The sequence below is a fragment of the Watersipora subatra genome, chromosome 2 (genome assembly GCF_963576615.1).
Source record: "Watersipora subatra chromosome 2, tzWatSuba1.1, whole genome shotgun sequence".
NCBI lineage: Eukaryota > Metazoa > Bryozoa > Gymnolaemata > Cheilostomatida > Watersiporidae > Watersipora > Watersipora subatra.
Window position 1 is genome coordinate 12,392,044 of NC_088709.1, and position 22,021 is coordinate 12,414,064.

The 22,021-nt window shown below is 33.2% G+C and overlaps 1 protein-coding gene across 1 annotated transcript; it reads right to left on the minus strand.

Moving 5' to 3' along the window:
• Positions 1 to 968: 968 nt before the first annotated feature.
• On the minus strand, positions 969 to 21,513 carry LOC137387956 (polypeptide N-acetylgalactosaminyltransferase 5-like). Its single transcript, XM_068074473.1, has 11 exons — positions 21,386 to 21,513; positions 20,338 to 20,414; positions 19,225 to 19,381; positions 11,330 to 11,496; positions 9,232 to 9,396; positions 8,017 to 8,216; positions 6,136 to 6,329; positions 4,596 to 4,719; positions 3,971 to 4,099; positions 2,946 to 3,179; positions 969 to 1,118 (listed from the first exon to the last, which is right to left on the minus strand). The coding sequence occupies exons 1-11, from the start codon at positions 21,511 to 21,513 to the stop codon at positions 969 to 971; spliced, it is 1,725 nt and encodes a 574-aa protein (XP_067930574.1).
• Positions 21,514 to 22,021: the final 508 nt, after the last annotated feature.

Genomic DNA, 22,021 nt, shown 5'->3' on the forward strand with positions numbered 1-22,021 from the left:
CCTATTAAGCTACAGGGATACAATTGATTATTTGGACAGATAGTCATTATCTGGGTTAAAATACTTATAGCGGCTCTGTATTACATACAACGCTACTTAAGCTTGGTCTTACAGGTCTTAATAGTAATTCTAGCAGTATGTATACTAGCTTACTAAAAGTAGCCAATATCAGCTACATTACCCGCCATTGTTTATAAGCTGTTTTCACCACCAGTGCAACGCGGTGCATTCGGCTAGTATATACTAAACTCAAACACACTGAGTTATTCTTCAGAGTTTTCATGTGGTGCTGTTGAACGAGTCTTGCAGGTTTCCTTCACAGTATATTTACTGCTCTTTGACAAATGATTTGCTCCCCGGCAAACAAGTGATGCAGAAGTAACGATCGCTAACAATTACCTTTGTGTTGATTCAGATTTCCGCATGTAAGTGAAGTGGCCTAGGCCTTGCTTGTTCCATCCGCTGTACAGATAATCACTTTAACAACACAAATGTTGATGAGACTTGTCATATATTTACACTCTGACCTAATTAATACATGATTTAAAAATTTTATGACCCACAAATGACCTATATATTTCTATTTTGCACAATAAACTTAAATATAGTTATGTTATAGTGCCGAAACGGGGTTATAATGCTACAAAAAACCTAAATAAAATTCTATCTCACAATGGAATTTGTTCTTGAACACAAAAATTTTAAATACAATTACAACTATGTAACAGGAACGAGCCAGCGCTTCTTGTGATATAGAGTTTTTGCTATTAACATAATAAAATACTACTCTAGAGACAAAACCAGTAATCTGGAAAACAGCGAAGAGGGCGTGTAGCCAGTGAGATTAAGAAGTTAATCTTTACTTGCAAAGCCAGTGGCCAAGAGGATTGCTGCTATTCTTGATGCTTTAAGACGACAAGCTTGCTGTTCAAATCTTATACTAGTATGATAAATATATGACCAAGTATTCATGCTGATGACTTGCTGCCATATTCTTTACGATGTGGCCACAACCAGAGCTGATGTAGGTTGTTAACATCACAAGTGTTCATAAACAGTTCTCCTGCATCTGAACCTTCTATACACAACTGAGATATACAATGCTTGATCAGTCCACTCTGAAACAAATAAAGGTCATTCAGAAAAAACTACGTACACTTGCCACATGGACTAATCGTTCAGTACTATGGAAAGGTTACAGTGAATCTTAATGAAAAAGAGGAAGTAAAAGTCTGGTTTGGTTACTCTTTTACTCTTTCACTACCACTACTATTACTAATGCTACTACATCTACTACTACTATTACTAATGCTACTACTACTTCTACTACTATTACTAGTACTACTATCACTACTGCTACTACTATCACTACTACTACTACTATTACTACTACATACTACTGCTACACCACTACTACTCCTACTACTACTGCTACTACTACTGCTACTACTACTACAGCTGATAGTACTACTACTATTACTACTACTATTACGATTACTATTACTACCACTACTGCTGCTACTACTACTACCACTACTACTAGAACAACTGATAATACTATTATTTCTACTACTACTCCTAACAGCACTGTTACTACCAATGTTCTTTTAGAGTTGCATAGAATCTGTTTGACTCATTAGTAAAATCACCTTATGAAAACTTACTGCAAAAAGCTTTTTGGAAACCTCACTGAAGTGCCTATAGGCTTTCACTCATAGGAATTTTTTTCTGTCACTAACTAGCAATAAATTTATGTTGGTCACTCTCTAATATATTTTTCACCTATTGAGTTGTTTATTATATTTAAGGCTTTGGTGATGCAGCAGATGCTTGATTCCTGGTTTAACGGAACTGCAACAAGCAGTTGTATTCTTTCTACTCCCACTACTAGTTGAAGTGTTCTATGACAAACATACAAAGTCAGCATCATCAAAAGTGAAATAGATTGGTTTTTTCATTCAAATATTAACTATTTTACAGCCAGAGCAAAATGTATAGTTCTGTTTAAAATAATAACTAACAGTACCAAAATTGACTTCATAGACTGCCTTTCAAACTTGCTGTTTTTGTTGCGTCAGACTAAACATACATGTAGATAAGGTGAGTAAACACTAAATAGCAGGTGACTAAAAACGTTTTCAATTCAGTCTGAATATCAGGCCCATAATCTTATAACGTGTTTCATAGAGAAAAAGTAGTTTTAGAAATATTTATAAAAAATACCAGTAGGCATTTTAATAGCCACCGAATCTTTGCTTAAAATTATCCGAATTTTCATTTTATAAATTATTTTGGGTCTGCTATTGGAATAGTATTAGTTTATAAGTTAAATAGTTTGATTATTTTTTGTACTATATTTTTTAATGAAATCAAACTTACCGAAAAACCTCTATTTGAACACCACCTTTATTTGAACGTTACCTCTAATAAAAAACCACCCTGTGAGAAGAGTTGAAAAATTGAGAGCCATTGCTTTCAAATAGAGGTTTTACAGTAACCATTTTATGGTAAACATTCTACTTGCCCTGCTAATGTTACTCGTTCACCTAGTGAATCTAATCTTCTCTTGTAAAATATGTGCTATATGTTTTATAGTTTATAAAGAGCATATCCATTTTTTGTCATTTAAGTCCTCTAACCTTTAATTTTTGTTTAATTTAATACAGAACTGAAAAAGTACTATCTAAAATACAGCCACGTTTAGTAATGTCTTATAATGAAAATGCATTTTTCAGTTTTTAACGCTTTGAGACAATCATGTTTGAAACTAACAAAGTGACACACTAGTCCATGCTGGGTAAACTTCATGTTTGCATCTATGATCAGACATTTCCATCATGTTTTGAGTCTACAAAAGTGTAAATGAACAGCACCTAAATTGATTGATATTAAACCACCCCCCCCCCCTCCCCCCTTCCCCAGTTTCCTTCATTTCCTTGACATACCTTTTGATACAGCCATTCCTGGTTTCCTTTCACACCATGACAAGCATATGTTTTCACTTTACCGCTGTTGGCATAGTCAAGACAGACCTCATCTCGTCTTATTTCTCCTATCTCACTCATCAACCAGAGCTGATTACCTTTGAGGCTGTCACACTTTTGAAAACCAATAGGCACGTCATCAGAGAGGTAGTCGGATGGTCCATCTAAGCAGTAGTTGTTAGCCTTATTTTGTATCTGCAGGTAAAAACCAGACAGTAGTTATTAGCTTTATTTTGCACCTGCAGGTAAAAACAGGCAACGGTGGTTAACTTTATTTTGTACGTACAGGTATAACCCAAGAAGTAGGCTACATATTATTGTTTTCCGTACCTGCCGATATGTTTATTCATTGAGATGTTAGGGTATTTATAAGGTACTAAGGTAAGAAAAGCAAAGAAGAGGTGACACAAGTTATCCATCAAACTTTACATGTAGTAACATGCATGCCAATTTGAAATCTGTGAATCGGGTGTTTCTTCTAGCAATTCACAGAAGTGTCCCACTGTTCAGCCACACAATAATATAAGACTACCTCTTCAAAGGGTTACTCATACCAAATCTTAAAAGATTTTTTAGAAAGTATAGATATTTCTATCGTTTGAAATTTTTTTGCTGTTTTAAGTGAACTGACATCCAAATGTTTTAAAATTAAAATCAACAAAACTGGGTACATGTTTTTTGTGTTTAACTGTGATACAGTTTTGTAAATTTTAACTGTGGAACATTCGGACATCCAGATCACCTAATCAACAAACAAAATATGAAATGATAAAAAATATCTGTAATTTCTGATAAAATATTTTCCAAATTGACCTAAGTAACCTGGCAAATATACAGGTTGAAACTCCCTTTATAGTTGTCAAAACTCTAAGCTACACGTAGATGTTCTATTTTTATGGAACATCCAACTCGCTCATCTCTGCCTATTGTACCTGATAATATGGGTTTAGAGGTAAAAAAATAAAATAAAATTTCATGAAACATACTTGGCCAGAGTGTATTGCTTGGTTTGGTATAAACCTTTCAGGATAAACATTTTTCAAATACCAGTCAAATGATTTACACTTCAATCTCTGCCTAAGCTTGATCCTTGAAGATATGTCTCCATAGTCTCCCTGAAATATGATAAAATGGTCACATTATATGCGTAAGGAGTTGTTGCTCCAATGCAACTAAGTGGCAGAGTGTCTTATTCAAGTGGGTGTTTAAAGAATTAGTGAGCATTTGGAATTGTGTCACCTTAATGAATCGCAAGTCACCGTAATGAAAAGTAAGCCGCCTTCATATATATAACGTCACCTTAATGAGTGGTAAGTCACTTTAATGAGTGGTAAGTCACTTTAATGAGTGGTAAATCCCTTTAGTGAGTGGTGAGTCACTTTAATGAGTGATAAGTCACTTTAATGAGTGGTAAATCACTTTAATGAGTGGTAAGTCATTTTAATGAGTGGTAAGTCACTTTCATGAGTGATACGTCACTTTCATGAGTGGTAAGTCATTTCCATGAGTGGTAAGTCACTTTCATGAGTAGCAAGTTACTTTAATGAGTGGTAAGTCAACATAGTTGGAGAAGTGTTGGTAAATCTATGTAATATTGAAATGTATACTTACTAGGTCCTGATTCAACCGCTCATAGTAGAAGTTCTTGTATTCATCCAGCCAGACCTCTGCCAGTCTTATGCTGTTCTTTTTTATTATGTTCGCTGCCTTCGCAAACTTATATGGTATCCGAGTTCTAAAATTAAGTGTCTATAAGTTATACTGACACCTTTTCTGGATGTATGGGTGACATTTGCATTAGGTAATGAACATTTTTTGCTTAACATACAAAAACTTATGTTGTTTGCAGTGTTAATAATGATAAAGAAATAAAGCACTTCTGTAAATTTGGTACTTTATTAAGGTATTAGTAAAACTTTTCATTAACTTTTAACTTAAACTGATATTGGTGACCAACTTCTTGGTTGTTATATAGCAATCATAAGCCAGCTTTCAAAATGATTGCAAAAGAAATGCAACTGATTTGAGCAAATACTTTTGGACAGTAAAATTGTAAATTGTTCATAAATTCATCTTCTTTTTTTATTTTTTAAACTGCCAATCAAATGGGTTAATAATAGCTAATTAGAGGAGAAGGAAGAAACTGTCAAAACTTGAAATCTTGCTTGCAATTAAAAGCTGACCATAGCAGGTGATACAATTGGCAGTACTGGTAAATACAGTGGCCTCCTTAATGCTCCCTGAACATAGCAAGCAGTAAAACTAACAGTAGCGATAAATACAGTTGTTCCCTTAAGGGGATAACTGTACTTATAGGCACTGCCAATTTTATCACTTGCTATGGTCAGGGAGCATTAAGGGGGCTAATTTATTTATCAGGCCTGTTAAGCCAGGTTCCCATATACGTCGCTATTAGCGATGAAATGGGAACGTATGCGCCGAAGGCCGCCGAGGACCGCCGGTGGTTGCCGGCGGCATCGCAATAGTTTAGCGCTGTTCAAATTTTGCAAATGGTTGCAGGCAAAACATTCCCGAAATGCAATGTCCGGGTAAAGGTCACCATTATAGGAACGGCATGGCGAGCAAACATTTTATTTGATTACGCAATTATGTTTACGATATTATTAACGATGTGGCTTTATGTGAACATATCCCGCAGAGCCTAGCGTCTTACTGAGCAAGCGTTTTACTGTGCATGTTACCGCCGGAGTCTAGCAATTGATATGGGAACCGGGCTTAGTTTTATCCCATGCTCCGTTAAGGGAGCATTAAGGAAACAACTGTACTTATCGCTACTATTAGTTTTATTACAAGCTATGTTCAGGGAGCATTAATAATACATTACACATAAAGCATTTTATTCTCAGTATTAGTTTTGGCTGTTAACTCTGTGTCACTACTAGACTAGTAGTGACTAGTAGTACTAGTTCAGTGATTACATTTTAGTATAATGAATATATGGACATGCTCTTCAGTCTTGGCTAATAATTAAAATAGAAAGAATTGTTTGAGCAGAAATGGTTGTCTGTACGATCTTTCTAGATTTTTATAAAAAGCTAACCAAGATGAATAAGGCGCAATTATAGAACTTGAATACACACGAGTATGATTAAGTTGATGTGCTGGTTAATTAAATAAAACCTGATCTCACCTGAAAATATGACCAACACGTGAACAAGGGATGATTTCTAGGGTACCTCCACACATCCATATTCTAAATGATATCTCTAGATTCTCTCCACCCCAAATGTCCATCCCTGCATCATAAGTACCCAGCTCTACAAAGTAATCCTTGCTGATGGAAAAGAGGCCTCCAATCATTGTAGGGGAATGGACTGGTGCTACCTAGGACACAGAGATAATGACCAAACATAGAAACATATATGTCTGGTTGGAAACTTCAAAAGCTTCCTCCCTTGTAGAGCAGTTATATTTTTCTTTTCGTTAATAAGTTGATTTCTCAATTTTTACCCATGAGGTCTCAAACAATCCTCTGTATATACTTGCCAGTTTTCTAAATGTGGTATGTTTCTTTACATTTGGAAGGAAGTCACAATGTTTTTTCTAGTTCTCTGTAGTAGCTAATACCAATCAAAGTTGTAACTATTTTACATTTCTGTTTTAAGTTTGCAACTGGTTTTGTAAGAAATGTTATTTTATGTTAGATTTAGCATCTGAGTTTGCCCTGAGTACCTTTGATCTAAGCCCAAGATTGTAGCCAATGTGATATACCATCATACGTATGTAGTGACAACATGTATACTAACATACGCTGAAACAGTATAATGTACATTAGTATAGTCATTAGATATAACAATGACTGGTACTGAAAGCAACAACCAAACTTGCACCCACTAATCATAATAAAGTTGTAACTAACTCCTGCCTGAGTGTAAAATAGTACGCATATGAAAAATTGCAATTTCAATTACTCAGTTTTAGCTAGTTCTACTTCTTTAGGCAATAACTATATTATTGTTGGTCATTGTCCATCCGTCTCTTTTTTATGTCACAAAAGCTATCTTTATTCTCTAATTTGCATAATTATTCAGATGCTTTGAGAGGTGGGAGGTGGGAGGTTACAACAGTTGTTGAGCATGTCGTTGTAATAAGCTGAATGTCAGAGGTTTGAGCCCACATTTGAGCCCCATATTGGCCATAATATTAATCATCCCATTAATTGTGTATACATAGTTTTGTGATTGCATAAAAACTGGCACATTTGAAACAACTACTATAGTAACACAAAAATAAAGAACTTTACCATCCATACTGCTCTTAATCAGTCCTGATAGTTTAAAATTGATGTAAAAGTTATATTTGAATAGTGAGGAGCCTGTGAGTCTTTTTTAAAAGAAAATCAAATTAAGCTGATTTGAAATAGAAGGAACTAAAATTAAAATTGCAGCTCTCATTACAATGAATCAAATATACATATAACATAATCTGTTTTTCATTCATCGTTTACAAAAGTTTATGAATGGCTAGAGCGGAAACTATCATTCAGCTGGTTGCCTGGATATATACATAAATGTGGAGTTTTGTTGTTCTTCAGTATGTCCAGTTATAGCTATTATTAGAATAGCTGTAGCTGGACAACGCTGTCGCAATGTCATGGTGTACCATCATTTGAAGCCTAGGGCTTATTAGCAAGCCTACTGAAGTTTTCTATTGGCAATGTGCCAGGCTGATAGCAAATGTCAGGCAACTCTCATTACTTCTCGTTGTTTATAAGTTGATTTTAATACCATTTTCCATTGGCATTGTGCCAGGCTAATAGCAAGTAGTAGGCAAATTTCATCATTTCTCATTGTTTATAAGCTGATTTTTAATACCCGGGCAACGCCAGGAGGCACAGCTAGTTATCATATACAGGAGAGCTGTTTCGCTGTTTCTTAATTCTAATACAATCACCAGTTGGCAGTCTAGATGCAAGATAACTTAGTACATGCAGACAGACCCTGGTTCAATCTTTAACATCTCCTAATCTTTTTTAGCACAATACTTTTAACTATTTTACATTATCTATTACCTTATTTTTTCTTAGATTCTTCTCATTTTTTGGTGGAATATACCAAATGAAATGTAAATTCCAATCGAAGCCTCCGACATAAATGTCACTTCCACTAGTTGCTTTGTATTCTAGAGTCATGTTGTCAATTGTATTAATGTCTGGAGTTACAACTGTTGTTCTGTTGATCCGAATCTCATCTAGCAGAGGCTCCAACCACCCTGAAAGACAAAAGAAATGCTGAGCTGCTTTGGATGTATCACATTGTGTCAAAAAACAAATAGTTTGCTGTAGGATGCTTTAAATACAAAGGTTTTGTTCAAGAAAACTGGCAAATTTTTTATGGTGATTAAGAAATTTAAAGGTTAATTTTTTGCCAAAAAGTATGAGGTGGCTCAATAAAATTAGATAATAAAGTCCTGAAATGAGGAGTGCTAAAATAATTTCCCAAGTTTGGGACATTTACTATTTTATGACTGAACAGGGAGAAGTCATTTTTACATTACTTTAATAGAAGTGGTTCTACGCCAATTAAAGGTATCAATATCTTTCATGGCTTGTGTCCTCATTTTTATACGACGGTTTCAGGTTTTCAACTCATTTAATTTAAGTAACATAAATTAATTGCATACAAAATCTAACAATTATTTTGAAAATTTCATTGCCGTCTACTTTAACAAATTATCCGCTTTCTCAGCAGAGAAAAGTATTTTAAACTTTATTTGTTAAACCCATTTATTTGATTTTACTGCTTACTGTTGTCCTTCCTTTCTTTTTATTTGTTTTGTTATAATTGTATAACATAATTTTAAAACATTCCTATTTAAAATGAAATTATTGCCAATATAATAATATATATATAATCAGGTATACATAAGTCATCAAAATTTCGTAACAGAATCTGTTAGCTGTCTTTTATGAATTATTTACAAATTGTGTTGCAGTGGTTGCAGAGCAAAACATTCATAATTTTATTGATGAAGACAGCATAATTCATAGGTAAGTTCCAGAAAAAAATGGATAAAGTTTCAAAAGAAAGACAACAGGGATAGATTATACCAAAAGGCTTAAAATGGCATTTACATTTGACCTACCTTCTATTCACTTAACTTATAAGTCAATATAAACTGTATAAAAAACCAAAAGCTGATATACTTCTCAATTTTCTCAAAAGGAAAGTCGATATACTACCTATGCTAGTGGATAAAACTGTATAAAGTTCACACCCCCACATACCTTCAGTACACTCGATGTGTGAGTCTAAGAAAGTCAGCACGGCACCAGATGCTGCCTTGGCACCAGCCAGCCTAGATCTGATTAGACCTTCCCGCTTCTTCATTCTGATTATTTGCACTATACTTAGCTTGTCCATGTAATTTTGGAGTTGCTCACCCAAATGGGCTACAAACAGTTAATGAAGAATAAACAGTTATTGTTAAAATCAAATAAAGCTGTTCAAATGGTTGTTCAAATGTTGTTTAATGGTTGTACAAAAATTAATTTTAGACATGAAGTTTGAGATGTTTGAGGTGCTAGCTGTGTAATTGCTTGCAAATCATTGCTATGTGAACACTCTTCTTAAATAAGCTTAATAATATGATTTAAATATATTATACTTTAAATATGCTATACATAATATGAGGCAAATCAAGTTTTAAAAAGTGAACAACATCGACTTTTAGTAATTGGGCTATCTGACAGGAATGGCAACTTCAATAAAGCAAAACCAGACTAGTCGATCTTAATGGCATTTTCTATCACTTACATTTTATAACTTGATTAGCCAGATGCCAGGCTTTGCATGGGTGTTAAAAACAGCTTATAAAAGTGGCAGGTAATGTAGTTGCCTGCCACTTGCCATTAGCCTGGCACATTGCCAATGAATAATGACCAAAGGCATTTTGTAACCTTTACCTTATATAACTTGATAAGAATATTTTAACACGCCGTCAATGTAGTTCATGCTACTGACATGGTTAATACTGCGGGTATGATTAATGCTACCGATATGGTTAATACTGCCAATATGGTTAATACTGTTGATATGGTTAATACTGCTGATATAGTTAGTACTGCTGATATGGTTAATACTGCCAATATGGTTAATACTGCCAATATGGTTAATACTGTTGATATGGTTAATACTGCTGATATGGTTAATACTGCCAATATGGTTAATACTGCTGATATGGTTAATGCTGCCAATATGGTTAATACTGCTGATATGGTTAATACTGTTGATATGGTTAATACTGCTGATATGGTTAATGCTGCCAATATGGTTAATACTGCTGATATGGTTATTGCTGCCAATATGGTTAATACTGCTGATATGGTTAATACTGCCAATATGGTTAATACTGTTGATATGGTTAATACTGCTGATATAGTTAGTACTGCTGATATGGTTAATACTGTTGATATGGTTAATACTGCCAATATGGTTAATACTGCCAATATGGTTAATACTGCTGATATGGTTAATACTGTTGATATGGTTAATACTGCTGATATGGTTAATGCTGCCAATATGGTTAATACTGCTGATATGGTTAATGCTGCCAATATGGTTAATACTGCTGATATGGTTAATACTGCCAATATGGTTAATACTGCCAATATGATTAATACTGTTGATATGGTTAATACTGTTGATATGGTTAATACTGCTGATATGGTCAATATTGCTGATATGGTTAATACTGCTGATATAGTTAGTACTGCTGATATGGTTAATACTGTTCATATGGTCAATAGTGCCGATGTGGTTAATACGCTTTACCTTGCCAACTTCTCAATCTAATCGATGAATTAATTTGATAACTCAAGCTCTAAGTAGCTGAATAAACAAATTATATTCTCAATCAAATAGTTGAAATAATTAAACTATTTAATTAAATAATATTAAATAAATTGTATTAAATAAATTTAAATAGTGATCTATCAAAAATTCAGCTTTTGTAGTCAATTGTCCTAAAAAGAAATTCAGTATAAGTTAGTAAACTGTTTGAAACATGATATTCATTTAGTTACCGAGATGGTCAATAGAACTCACTGTAAAACACCCGATAACAGCCCAAATTATCTTTTTCATTATCATTTGTGATTAGAGATTAATTAGGAAGCAATACTGCAAAGTCGAACTATACAGAGATAAGCTTACATCATTCATGGTTAACTAAAAACGTTTTTTAGTGAAAAGGTAATTTATCCCTCATTTCTTGTGTAAATTAGTAAGAACGAGGTAATATCAAAACATTGCAATCTACATAGATATAGCCATAAGCAGGTGCTTCAAGTACTCTCCATTTAAAACTGTCACTAAGACACTTACGCATATCAGAGAAATCATCAACCAGAATAATCTCCTTGAGAAGTTTAGAATCGGATCTGTCTATAACACTGTGTACTGATCGTAGCAAGACTGACCAGGCCTCGTTATGAAAGCACATGATCACACTTGTGTCCGGTAGATCCTTTGCATATATCTTTGTTTTACACCTGCAGTTAAAACTTATATCTGAACTACGAGTAGCACCTGCTAACTTTCATAAGGTAAATACGGTATTTTGGTAAGGTAATACTAAAATAAATTAATTAAAATACTGAAATAAAATAAATTTGTAATACTACAGAAAAAATAGCTATATTTATTTAAAACTATTTCAGTTTCCTTACAATAACAATCGGGAGGTTTTAATTCTTTGAATTTTGCCAGCAGTTTTTTTCAAAAATCCTGAGTAATTAGCAGCAAAAATATTCTAACACTTTTGTCTCTGGTATGATTCGTCGTTTTTAGGTAGCAACAAAAAGTGAAAATGCAAAAGATACAAACAAAAAAGCATTAATTAAAAGACAATAAAAATATAAAAATTAACATACCAATCAATAAATAGAAATGACAGAATGAAAGCGGAAACCAGAAATCAGAAATTAAAAAACCAGAGAGTTTATGAGATAGTTTGTTAGCTAAAAACCTTACTTGGTGGCAGACAATAAAATAAAAATACGAAATGTGTTTTTTATATAATATATTTCAATAAAGTGTCAATATTGCTGTATAGAAATGGAAAAGCCAAATCGACATCTATGAGGTTGAGAAAGCCACACACCCAATCTTAACAGGATTATGTACACAGTGTAGAGAGAAATATGAACACTAGAGCTGACACTATGAACAAGGTAAATTTCTAAAGAAAAGTACTTTACTAAGAACGGATTACTTTGTTTATGTCAGGAGAAAAAAGAGTAAATGAATAATGTTAAAAATTTGGAAAAAAGAACAAATAAAAGCTGAAAATTGTTTGACAATTAGTCTTATAGTAGTCGGAAGTTTAAGATATCAAGCCAGAGTTTTATTAATAGTCTTCAGTGTGGTTGTCTTCAACAGAACTGCTCAAATCTCCAGGCTAACCAGCTCGACTAGCAAGGTACTAGTAAAAGCCAAAGGACCTTCATTAGCAAGAGGGCATCTGACCTCAACCAAATTATGCCTCAGTCAATTTAAATATGAGAATAGAGGAATTTGTCAAAATGGAAAGTTTTGTGATGATGAAAAGAACATGCAAAATATTTGTCAGTGAAGTTGTAAGAGTTATGGGACCATTTGATTTTGCCCAACAAAAAGGCAAAACTAAGACAGTCAAAAAGGGTTATTTGACATATGCGATGTTTCAAGTTTTTGCTTTAAAAGAGCCTTATATTGTATGCATGTGAATAGGTGTTTTTTCTACATTTCACTAGAACAACTTTACGGACTAATGGCAGAGCAACAAAGGATAGATGATTTTCAGTTGCCCTCTGTTACCGCACTACTGACAATACTGTTTCTAACAGAAGGCAGCCTAAAACACAAATTTCTACAGCATGAGGACCTGAAGCTCATTTTTGCTAACAGCAAACACAAAACTTTAATTGCTAGAAACTAGAAATTTCCCTGTCATACAGCCCACGACCAAAGTGATATTCCACTGTCATACAGCCCACGACCAAAGTGATATTGGAAAAAAGAAAGGGTACTGATGGTTGAGCAATGCAATATTAGCAGTCAAATGGCACTGCAGTGCAATAGGATAATTGCAATGGTAGCTGTAATGTACTGGGTGTGGGTGTTATTATGTACAACAATTAGCAATAATGAAAGGAAAGGATTGTATGTTTATATACATGTATCTCCCCCTGCAATAGGAGAAATGCAATATTAGAAGTAAAATGCATTGATATTGTTAGAATAACCAATATTAGTAATATAGTAATACAGTAATAATAGAAAACCAATGCACAATTTTGTTTACATTTCAAAACGTCATAGCTAACAAGATCAAGAAGTTGTGATATTTATATAGATTTTTAGAAAATCTATTTAACAAAACTATTTAGAAAAAATAATAGCAGTAACATATTGCCCATCATCGATGTTGTTAGTGTGACTATAACACTTCAATAGTCATCCAAACTTATAATTAAATATTGTAATAATCTCATAAGAATCGTTAGAAAAAAATATCATCGTCGTGTCCTTTACCTTCACTGCGTTGGACATCAGTTAGAATATCAAAGTACTCAAAAGTGTATAAAATGTCAGTTACTTTGAAATTGGCAAAAAAGAAACGATTATATTTCAGTACTCCTACGTTAATTACAGAAACCTTCGGCAATTCGACAATGCTATAGACTGATGAAATGTGCACGTTATTTTTTCATGAAATGCACACGACTTAATGGTTCTATTCTCTGTCGCTCGGCGCTTCAATTACCGGTCTTAATTTTGATAAAAGTAAGGTTTGGAAGTTTTAATAACGATTTTCGGCCAAATTAATCTGTCTATTTGTGTATAATCTGTTCAGATGGGTAAGTTTTAAGATACTGTTGACACTTTTCAAAGACTTGGTAATATATTTAAATAGGTTTATATGTGTTTTGTATCGTTATTATACTTAAACGACTCAACAAAAAATGGTTGAATTTGTTAATGAGATTTCGGTACAAGGGTTTGTAACGTTGTTGATGAATAATTTTCGGGAGTTGTGTGCACATGCATTTATCATAAAACTTTCAAACATTCGCTCCGCTCGTTTGGTCGTGGGATAAAAATTGTTTTACTCTACATTTGGGATATGATAGTTCCAAACTATACAATAAACAAAAATGAAACATTAATTTGTCATTTACTAGCTTTTGCTTGCTAATGAAACTGCGTTTCTGCACCTACCCGAAGCAAACTGGCCAAAGTATGAAGCAAATGACTTGGCCAAAATAAAGAATGGAAGGCCTTTTAGCTTTTTTATCTAAAAACCTCTTTCAATAGTCAAAGCAAATTTTCTACCGAAAGTGTCTCGTAATTTCAAAGTTTCATATGCTGAGTCTTTTGTTAGTAAATATATTTAGTATTCTTAGTATAGTATAGCTCTAAAGGAGTTTGACTTATCAGGCTAACTGCTTCTTATAAACAGCAGGAGTCACCAGCTAGAGTGCCATTAACAGCTTTACTTTCACAAATGATCAGCGGAAAAAACTATAACATAAAGATGGGAATTGATTAATTTTTTGGAGGAAACATGTGACTTTAAAAAAACAAAACATTTTTGCCATGACAAGAAGCATGAAAAAATTGTTGAACATCAACAGGTTTATTTGCTTAGATTAACTGAAAAGCTAAGAGTGTGGTGCTGGTTACAAAAGGGCAGAGCTGATGCATAATCAGCCAATAGTTGGTATTCTAAATTCCAAAGTAACATCCACAAGTAGCAGATCATAACCATCTGGTTTGTGAGACAATCAAAAAAATACATTTTTTCAAAATAATTCTCTGTTACTTTTTTTTTTGTTACAGCTAATTGAGATCCCAGTTTTGGGAAAAAAACAAAATAGATTAATATTTTGATATTAAAAATTTGAGAAAGCATGGGGATGTGAAAAATATTTTAGATGCTCTGATGAATGCTATCAAAATGCACATTTTATTAGCAAGAAACTCAAAAAGATAACATTTTACGTTAGAAATGTCAAAAAAAGGATGGAAAATAGATGTGTGGAAGTGAAATGTGGATAGCAATTAAACCAACTTGTAGGAAAAACTCACAAATATTTGAATGGCTTGAAGCAGGTAAATATTTGAATGGCTTGAAGCAGGTAAATATTTGAATGGCTTGAAGCAGGTAAATATTTGAATGGCTTGAAGCAGGTAAATATTTGAATGGCTTGAAGCAGGTAAATATTTGAATGGCTTGAAGCAGGTAAAATGATAATGAAAACTAGTAAACAAGATGAACAACAAAAAATCCCAAAAGAATTAGAAAGTTTCTAGATTCAAGTCTAGATTACAGGCACGCTAGACAAATTATGAATAGAAAGTTTTATAGGGCTGTTGATAAATATTAAAAGACTAACCAGCAAGCTTTAAGGTTTAAATCATGACAATAATAATAAATAATGAAAATATTATTTCTTTTCTGTCATTCATGATTTTAAGATTAGACTATGTATGAAACAGTGTTTAATATTATTTAAGGACCAAACTATGTGAAAGCAAGCTTTATACATATTTATAGCATTTTGAGAAACCTCAGATGCCATATACCAAATAAATATTTACTTAGATATTGTTTGTATAAAATTGTATTTGAATCGGATTGCAGTCAAAGTTACACTCTATTTAAAACTAGTTTAAAGGATCTCCTATGCACCAGTTACACAAAATGATACAGTTTCTGTAGCTTTATTATGGAACAGTTTTATTTTATTGAGTTTCTAAAAGCAAACTTTTTCTCTAAATCTTATTGGTTTGTAAATAATTTGATGAGCTAAAGAATTGTGTAAATGAATTATTTTGCACTTTAAAAGATATGTAGGAATGTTCATCATGAAAACTCATTTGTACAGAAAAATTGAAATAACAGTCTGAATTAGAAATTAGTCAGAAACCAGGAAAATTTGACACTTAGATAATTGCAACCTATCGAAAAAGCACAATATCAAAATAATGCATTATAGTTATTAATTAATTAATGCCTGGTGTAACACAGTTAACAACAAATTTTTTGCCAGAAAATTTATATTTTATCAACATATACATCATCTAACATTCTAGCTTTCAAATGAAGGTGTTTGTTTGTTTCTGTGTAATTAGTACTACGCCGGCTGCTGTGCCTAATACAGCTCTACACTGATTGCAATAGCTTTGCTGCCCATGTGAGTTTAAACATTTTTTCTGACCAACATTGTAAGCTTAATGCAGACTGAAGTGTTTAGCTTAAAGCCATGGAAGTTTGGTATTTGGTAGGAGTATGTGTACAATTATGCCATAGTATAGCCAGTTGAATGATGTGTGTATTAGATAAATAGCTGTTAGCAGAACTGGAGGTATTAAATTCCAATCCAGTGCGCAGTGGATTTTTTATTTCTAAAACTTTGTTGCTATGACTCGGCACACATACAGATCAACAAAAACAAGCAAACACTAAGACTTATATACTTATAGATTACATTCAAACATTGGCCAAGACCTAAATAATTTTAACCTTTATTTTGCAGTTTCAATTTGAAGATTCTGGTTCTATGCAGGATTCTTTTAACTGTTCAAGCCAAAAGCTTGCTCTATACATATATAATCTATCTATGTGAGTATTTATCATTTCTAAAGTTAATATAGGTTTGACTAAATTCTCACGCATTCTTTCCTCAGGTTTTAAAGGCATGGGAAACCCCTCGTATAACTACTCGCCATAGCAGCTAAATTATTTGGCACATATCCAACCTTTACAGTAATTTTATGGATGGTTAAAAGATGCCTACCTAGCAACTTACTAAAAGTATTTTCACGGAAAAAAATAACAGCTAGTATATCCGTTTTGAGTTTTTAAAGATTTGGGATCTGACCTCTGGAACCTGCAAAAAGCTTTTAAACTTTTTCATACAAAAAATATTTCAAGTTTTTACAGAGCAGATAACTACTAATAATTTAAGATATTGCAAGCAAAGATGGTGATAGTTCTACAAGCTAAAATTAAAACAGCAGAAAATATTTGAAGTTGTTCTTTTTATTGCAATTTGCAATTTCAAATGATGTCTACTGCTCTTTCCGATCATAAGCCTTTGTAGTTGACTTATGAGAAGCAGTTTACTGTATGAATAATATTTGATTGGGTGAAATGAGTAATCTTCATTAGACAGATAACAGTTTCCATTGCAGTTCCTTCTATTTGAAATCAGCTTCATCAGAGATTTTTTCAAAAAGAACTCACGGACCTCTCATTAATAAAAGGCAACTTTTAAATCGGTGTTAAATTGTAAGAAATGAAAAGGCGCAGTATAGATGTCATCACTTTATTTTTATGGTACAACAGCATTGGCTGTAAATTTGTGAACTTTCATGCAATTACAAAATTCTGTACATCAATTAATGAGATGACAAAAATGTTGGCCAATATGAAGTTTAAATCCATGCGACTTACTAAACGGATGCTTTAATCAACTGAGCTAAGGAGCCACCTTCCGACACGTCAGAACAATGGTTCTAATCAGAGAATATAGATTGATATGTGGCAGAAAAGCAAATAGACAGGCGCACAGACCGGCTGACAGACAGACAGACAGACAGACGAGTGGAAAATTTTAATAATGATATATATAAAATATTAAAAAAAAATTTTAATTTTTATAATTTTTTTTAAATATATATAACAAAGGTTTATTATGTCTCATTGTATAAAGGCTTACACTAATCGTATTAAGACTTTAATATTATTATTTTTAATTATTTAATATTAAGTCTTGTAATATTAAACACACATTTAATTTGCTGCCATTTGCTGTCAGTTGCTGTAAGTGCTGCCAATTAGCTACTATGAAAATACGAGCTGATTGCTGTTCAGTTTAATTAACTGCTCGTAACAGGCAACCACTAGAGAGAAGATAAGGAATAAACTACAAAGTGCACTAAGGTTGGATGAATTTGACATTTGATAATAAACATTATCTTGCCAGGCAAAAAGGAACAAGTACTCAAGTATATATTGTGTTAACTACAGATGGTTTTTAGAGTTAATATACAAGAATATTAAAGCTTTTACCTGTTTAAACAATAAAAAGTCACACATATGTTTTAAGATGATCAATTTAGAGTGTAAAAATGTCAATTTGATGTTTATTTGACTTGTTTCAAGCTCGCTCTGAGTAGAGTTTAATTTAGCACTTGGGGATATACAAGCAGAAATTTTTACATAAAATCTTATAAATATACAGTGACTATATATTCCATCTTATTTAGTATATGTGAGAGTAATTTAATTGTCCATATAAACAAATCACAAAGTCTATCTTTCAGTCTTTTCAGCTTTAGTCGATTAGTATCTAACCATGAAAAATCCGTATCGCAGAAGATTTGATCTCGGAATCTCCCTTTATCAGGCAACAAACTAACCGATTGAGCTATTAGAGTTGCAGTGGATTCACTGGGCAATATGAGTCATTATCTAATTATTTAGGCTAAATTACGCATAGCACTCTGTGTTGCTATGTTTAGCAATAAGGATACTTGCTTACTCAAATTAGCCATTGGCAATATGCTAGGCTAATGGCAAGTGGCAGGCAACTACATTACCTGTCACTGTTTATATGCTGTTTTTAATATCCGTGCAACGCCGGACATTCGGCTAGTAGATATATAAATCTAAGTATTTGTTTGTCTGGTTATAGAAATAAAACATGCACTCTTGCAGCACGTGTTAGCATTAGGAATAAAAACACTGCTTTGTACTGCAACTTGAAACAGAAACACTGGTTTTGCGGACAAACGCCCCAACCTTTATACTATACTCCATACTATAGAATAATTGGGATATACTCATTACATCTGCCTGTCTTCAATGGTGCAGGAAACTGCCAGTGTACTAAAAAAAATATGTCCCAAAACCTCCTTAAACCTCTATAAAAGTATGTGTATATAGCATAAAGTTAATTGAACTTACAGCAGAAACAGAAATAAAAAAAATACTTGGTAATTTAAAAATTAGAATGGTAAATGTTGTATATCTTGATTCAAATTAGAAATTTTATGCAACTTTTTTTACTACTCAATTAACACCTGGCATCCAGCTAGTTAAAAATACAAACCCACATTTCATCTTATCTAGTACATGTACAGGTAAATTCAATTACAGGTAAGTTGAAGAAAATACTTGAACTACACGTAAATCTACCAGTGCAAAATCAGTGGTTATACACACTCACAGAGGGTCTCTTATATCTAAGAGCTGTCTGTGCACAGATATCTGGTCACTGGCAAACTCATTGAAGTTATTATTCTTCAGGCCTCTTTCATATCTCTCTTTATCCTTTTGACTGAGGTCTTCCTCGTTGATCATCACACCTTTTCCTAGTTCTCCTGAAACATATAAAAAACAGATTTATCAGCTGTACACTTTTATTTGTCATAATTATACGTAATACATAAACATCTTCAGAAAGCATATCTTATGAAAATCAGAACATAAACGGTAAAGTATTTCATTTTCAGTTAATTCATTTACATTTTTTGTCATAGATAGGTATGAACCTTGTTATGGTTTTGGTTATTTTAATTTATAAATAAGGCATTAAATGAAATCCTATTTCTGCGTAACTCTGACTAGTCATTCTCTCTCTTCTAACTTTTACTGGTGAAATAATTCCATTTCGTCACACATGCATACACACGCATGCAAACTCCTGCACAACACAGCATAGCACGTAATACCATACCACACCACATAAAAAACACACACATACGCATACGCACACGCACGCACGCATGCATGCACACACACACGCAGGAATACACATGTACGCACATGCATGCACACTCATGCTCACACACGCACGCGCATGTACTTTACATACTCTTTCAACCTCTGATAATTTACAAGACTCACTATTTAATGATATTCTTAAAGTTTTGCTAATGTATACATCATGTATGCACAGTTTGAAAGACAAATTGCTGGAGTTAGCGTAAACCCAGTTTAGTACAGTTAACCTATGAAGGAACATCGTTTGTCATAGAAAAATGTTTTTTCTACTGAAAACTGATACATTGAAATTTTTGTGATTTGCTTACAATACTATGACTATCAACATCTGCTTACTTGAAAGATAGATAAGTCTTGCTTCAATATATCAGTTTGAAAAAGTTATGTTGATGTTTTATTTTGGAATCATTATAGACTAGTTCCTATCACTTCTTACCCGGAAGACGAGGATTAGCGACGGCTTTACTCATCTGGGAAAGAAGAGATAAAGGTCCGACATTACTGTTTGAGTTTACATACTTGAAAAAACTGTCTTCTGGCTTTTTTGGTTTATGTAGGGAGGTAGGAACTTCTACAATCTTTGACACTTGCTTTGGTTTGTAAAACTCATGATGATTTGTTTGAGTTTCAGACCTGAAACCAAGATCCAAAGCTAGCCTCATCAAGGAAATGAAAATAGCAAACTCTATGTGGCTCATGCAGATATTAAAATGAATACTAATGTGCTTAAAATCACAACAAGTGACTTCATTAGACACAAAGTATACAGCCTAATTGTATAATTTAAACTTTTAACAGGAAATTAAAAAAACCCGACTGAGATCCTCTAATTTCTCTACAAGAAAACAAATCACTAGAGTGCAAAGCAATGAATGTATATATTTTTAAATATATATCAATACAGTCAAGAGTAGGCATACAATCAATTTCATATAATGATTTTTCCAGGTGCTCTGCTCTTGGTCGCTTCTGCTGCATCTTTAATAGCTTTTCACCTTGGTTTGGCTTTGCTCCTTGGTAGTACGGTCAACTCGCCAGTCAACCCTTGGCCGACTGGAAGTATTACTAGGGATCATAATATTTGTTGAGTCAAGGTTTGGCCCTGTTGCGGCATCGGTCACCTCGGGGTCGGCTTCTCTCTCTGATCTGGCTCTGGCTGTTGCGATCGTTACCCACAAAAGCAATAACTTACTAATGTGGCTATGAAATGCCTAATCAGTTTTATAACAGTTTAAAGGCTGTTAACTTTTATCGCTAGTTTCTTGCTGAAAAGGCAAACAACTTATTAAAATAAAAACAATTATTAAAAGTAATACAATTATAAGTCAAAATAAAAATCATTAAAAGTTGATTTTATATCCGCCAAGAGTCATATACTTCAATTGATGAAAAAAGAAAAGCTGGGTTCTACAAACTCTGCTTTTAGTACAAATACGTAAGCAATAACTGTACAAATGATTACGATTTTGTGAACGTTGATCAGTCTAGTTAGAGTATTTACTAGGTGATAGGCAGACAGTTTCATGTAATTATTACATGCTAGTTGTTATTATCAGAATGCTGTCACTGTCAGCATCTATTATTATTACCAACTTATAACTCACCTTCTTAGCTCCAATGGTTTACCATCATGATTAGCACTTCCCATAAAGATGACACAAATGAGAAACCATATTATTGTAGCATAAGCTATAAGCTTGATGAAGAATTGGATGGTTTTTATCCTTGCCATTTTCAAAACCATATCAAGCTTTATTGAATATAAGTAACAGAATCAAAAACCAAACACTGTCTACATGCAACCAAGTTAATATTATTAGCTCATGACCCTAGTAGCTGTAACAGTGAGTGATTTACTACAAAAGGATACCGGTCAGTATAGTCTTATCAGTAAATATGTGGCTGTTAGTTACATGATAAGGTAGCTAAAACAACAAATTAACATGTCGCGATATTATTAGTAATGCATTTAGGCCTAACACTGAAGTATGTATTGATATTTTAGCCTTAAATTGTGATGTTTTAGCTTTTAATATCCTCAAGCTAGCCATTAATTTTTGAGTTTAGATCTGAATCTATCTCCATGTTTTAATGGAGTTATCTTAACATGTTTTCCAAATAAAATGAATTAAATCTCCTCCTCAGTGAGCATGGTAGATGTGAATCAATGTTTTTTGTACATATCTGCTTATTTATTTTAATTTCAGTATTTTTAATTCGAACTTAAATCCTTTTATTCA

Bases quoted from the DNA above. Each gene is read 5' to 3' on its own strand.
- LOC137387956 (XM_068074473.1), bottom strand. From the start codon at position 21,513: ATGGCAAGGATAAAAACCATCCAATTCTTCATCAAGCTTATAGCTTAT. The intron at 20,415-21,385 runs GTGAGTTATAAG...TCTTGGTTTCAG, and splicing joins AAACCATTGGAGCTAAGAAG to GTCTGAAACTCAAACAAATC. The intron at 4,100-4,595 runs GTAAGTATACAT...ATCATATTTCAG, and splicing joins AGCGGTTGAATCAGGACCTA to GGAGACTATGGAGACATATC.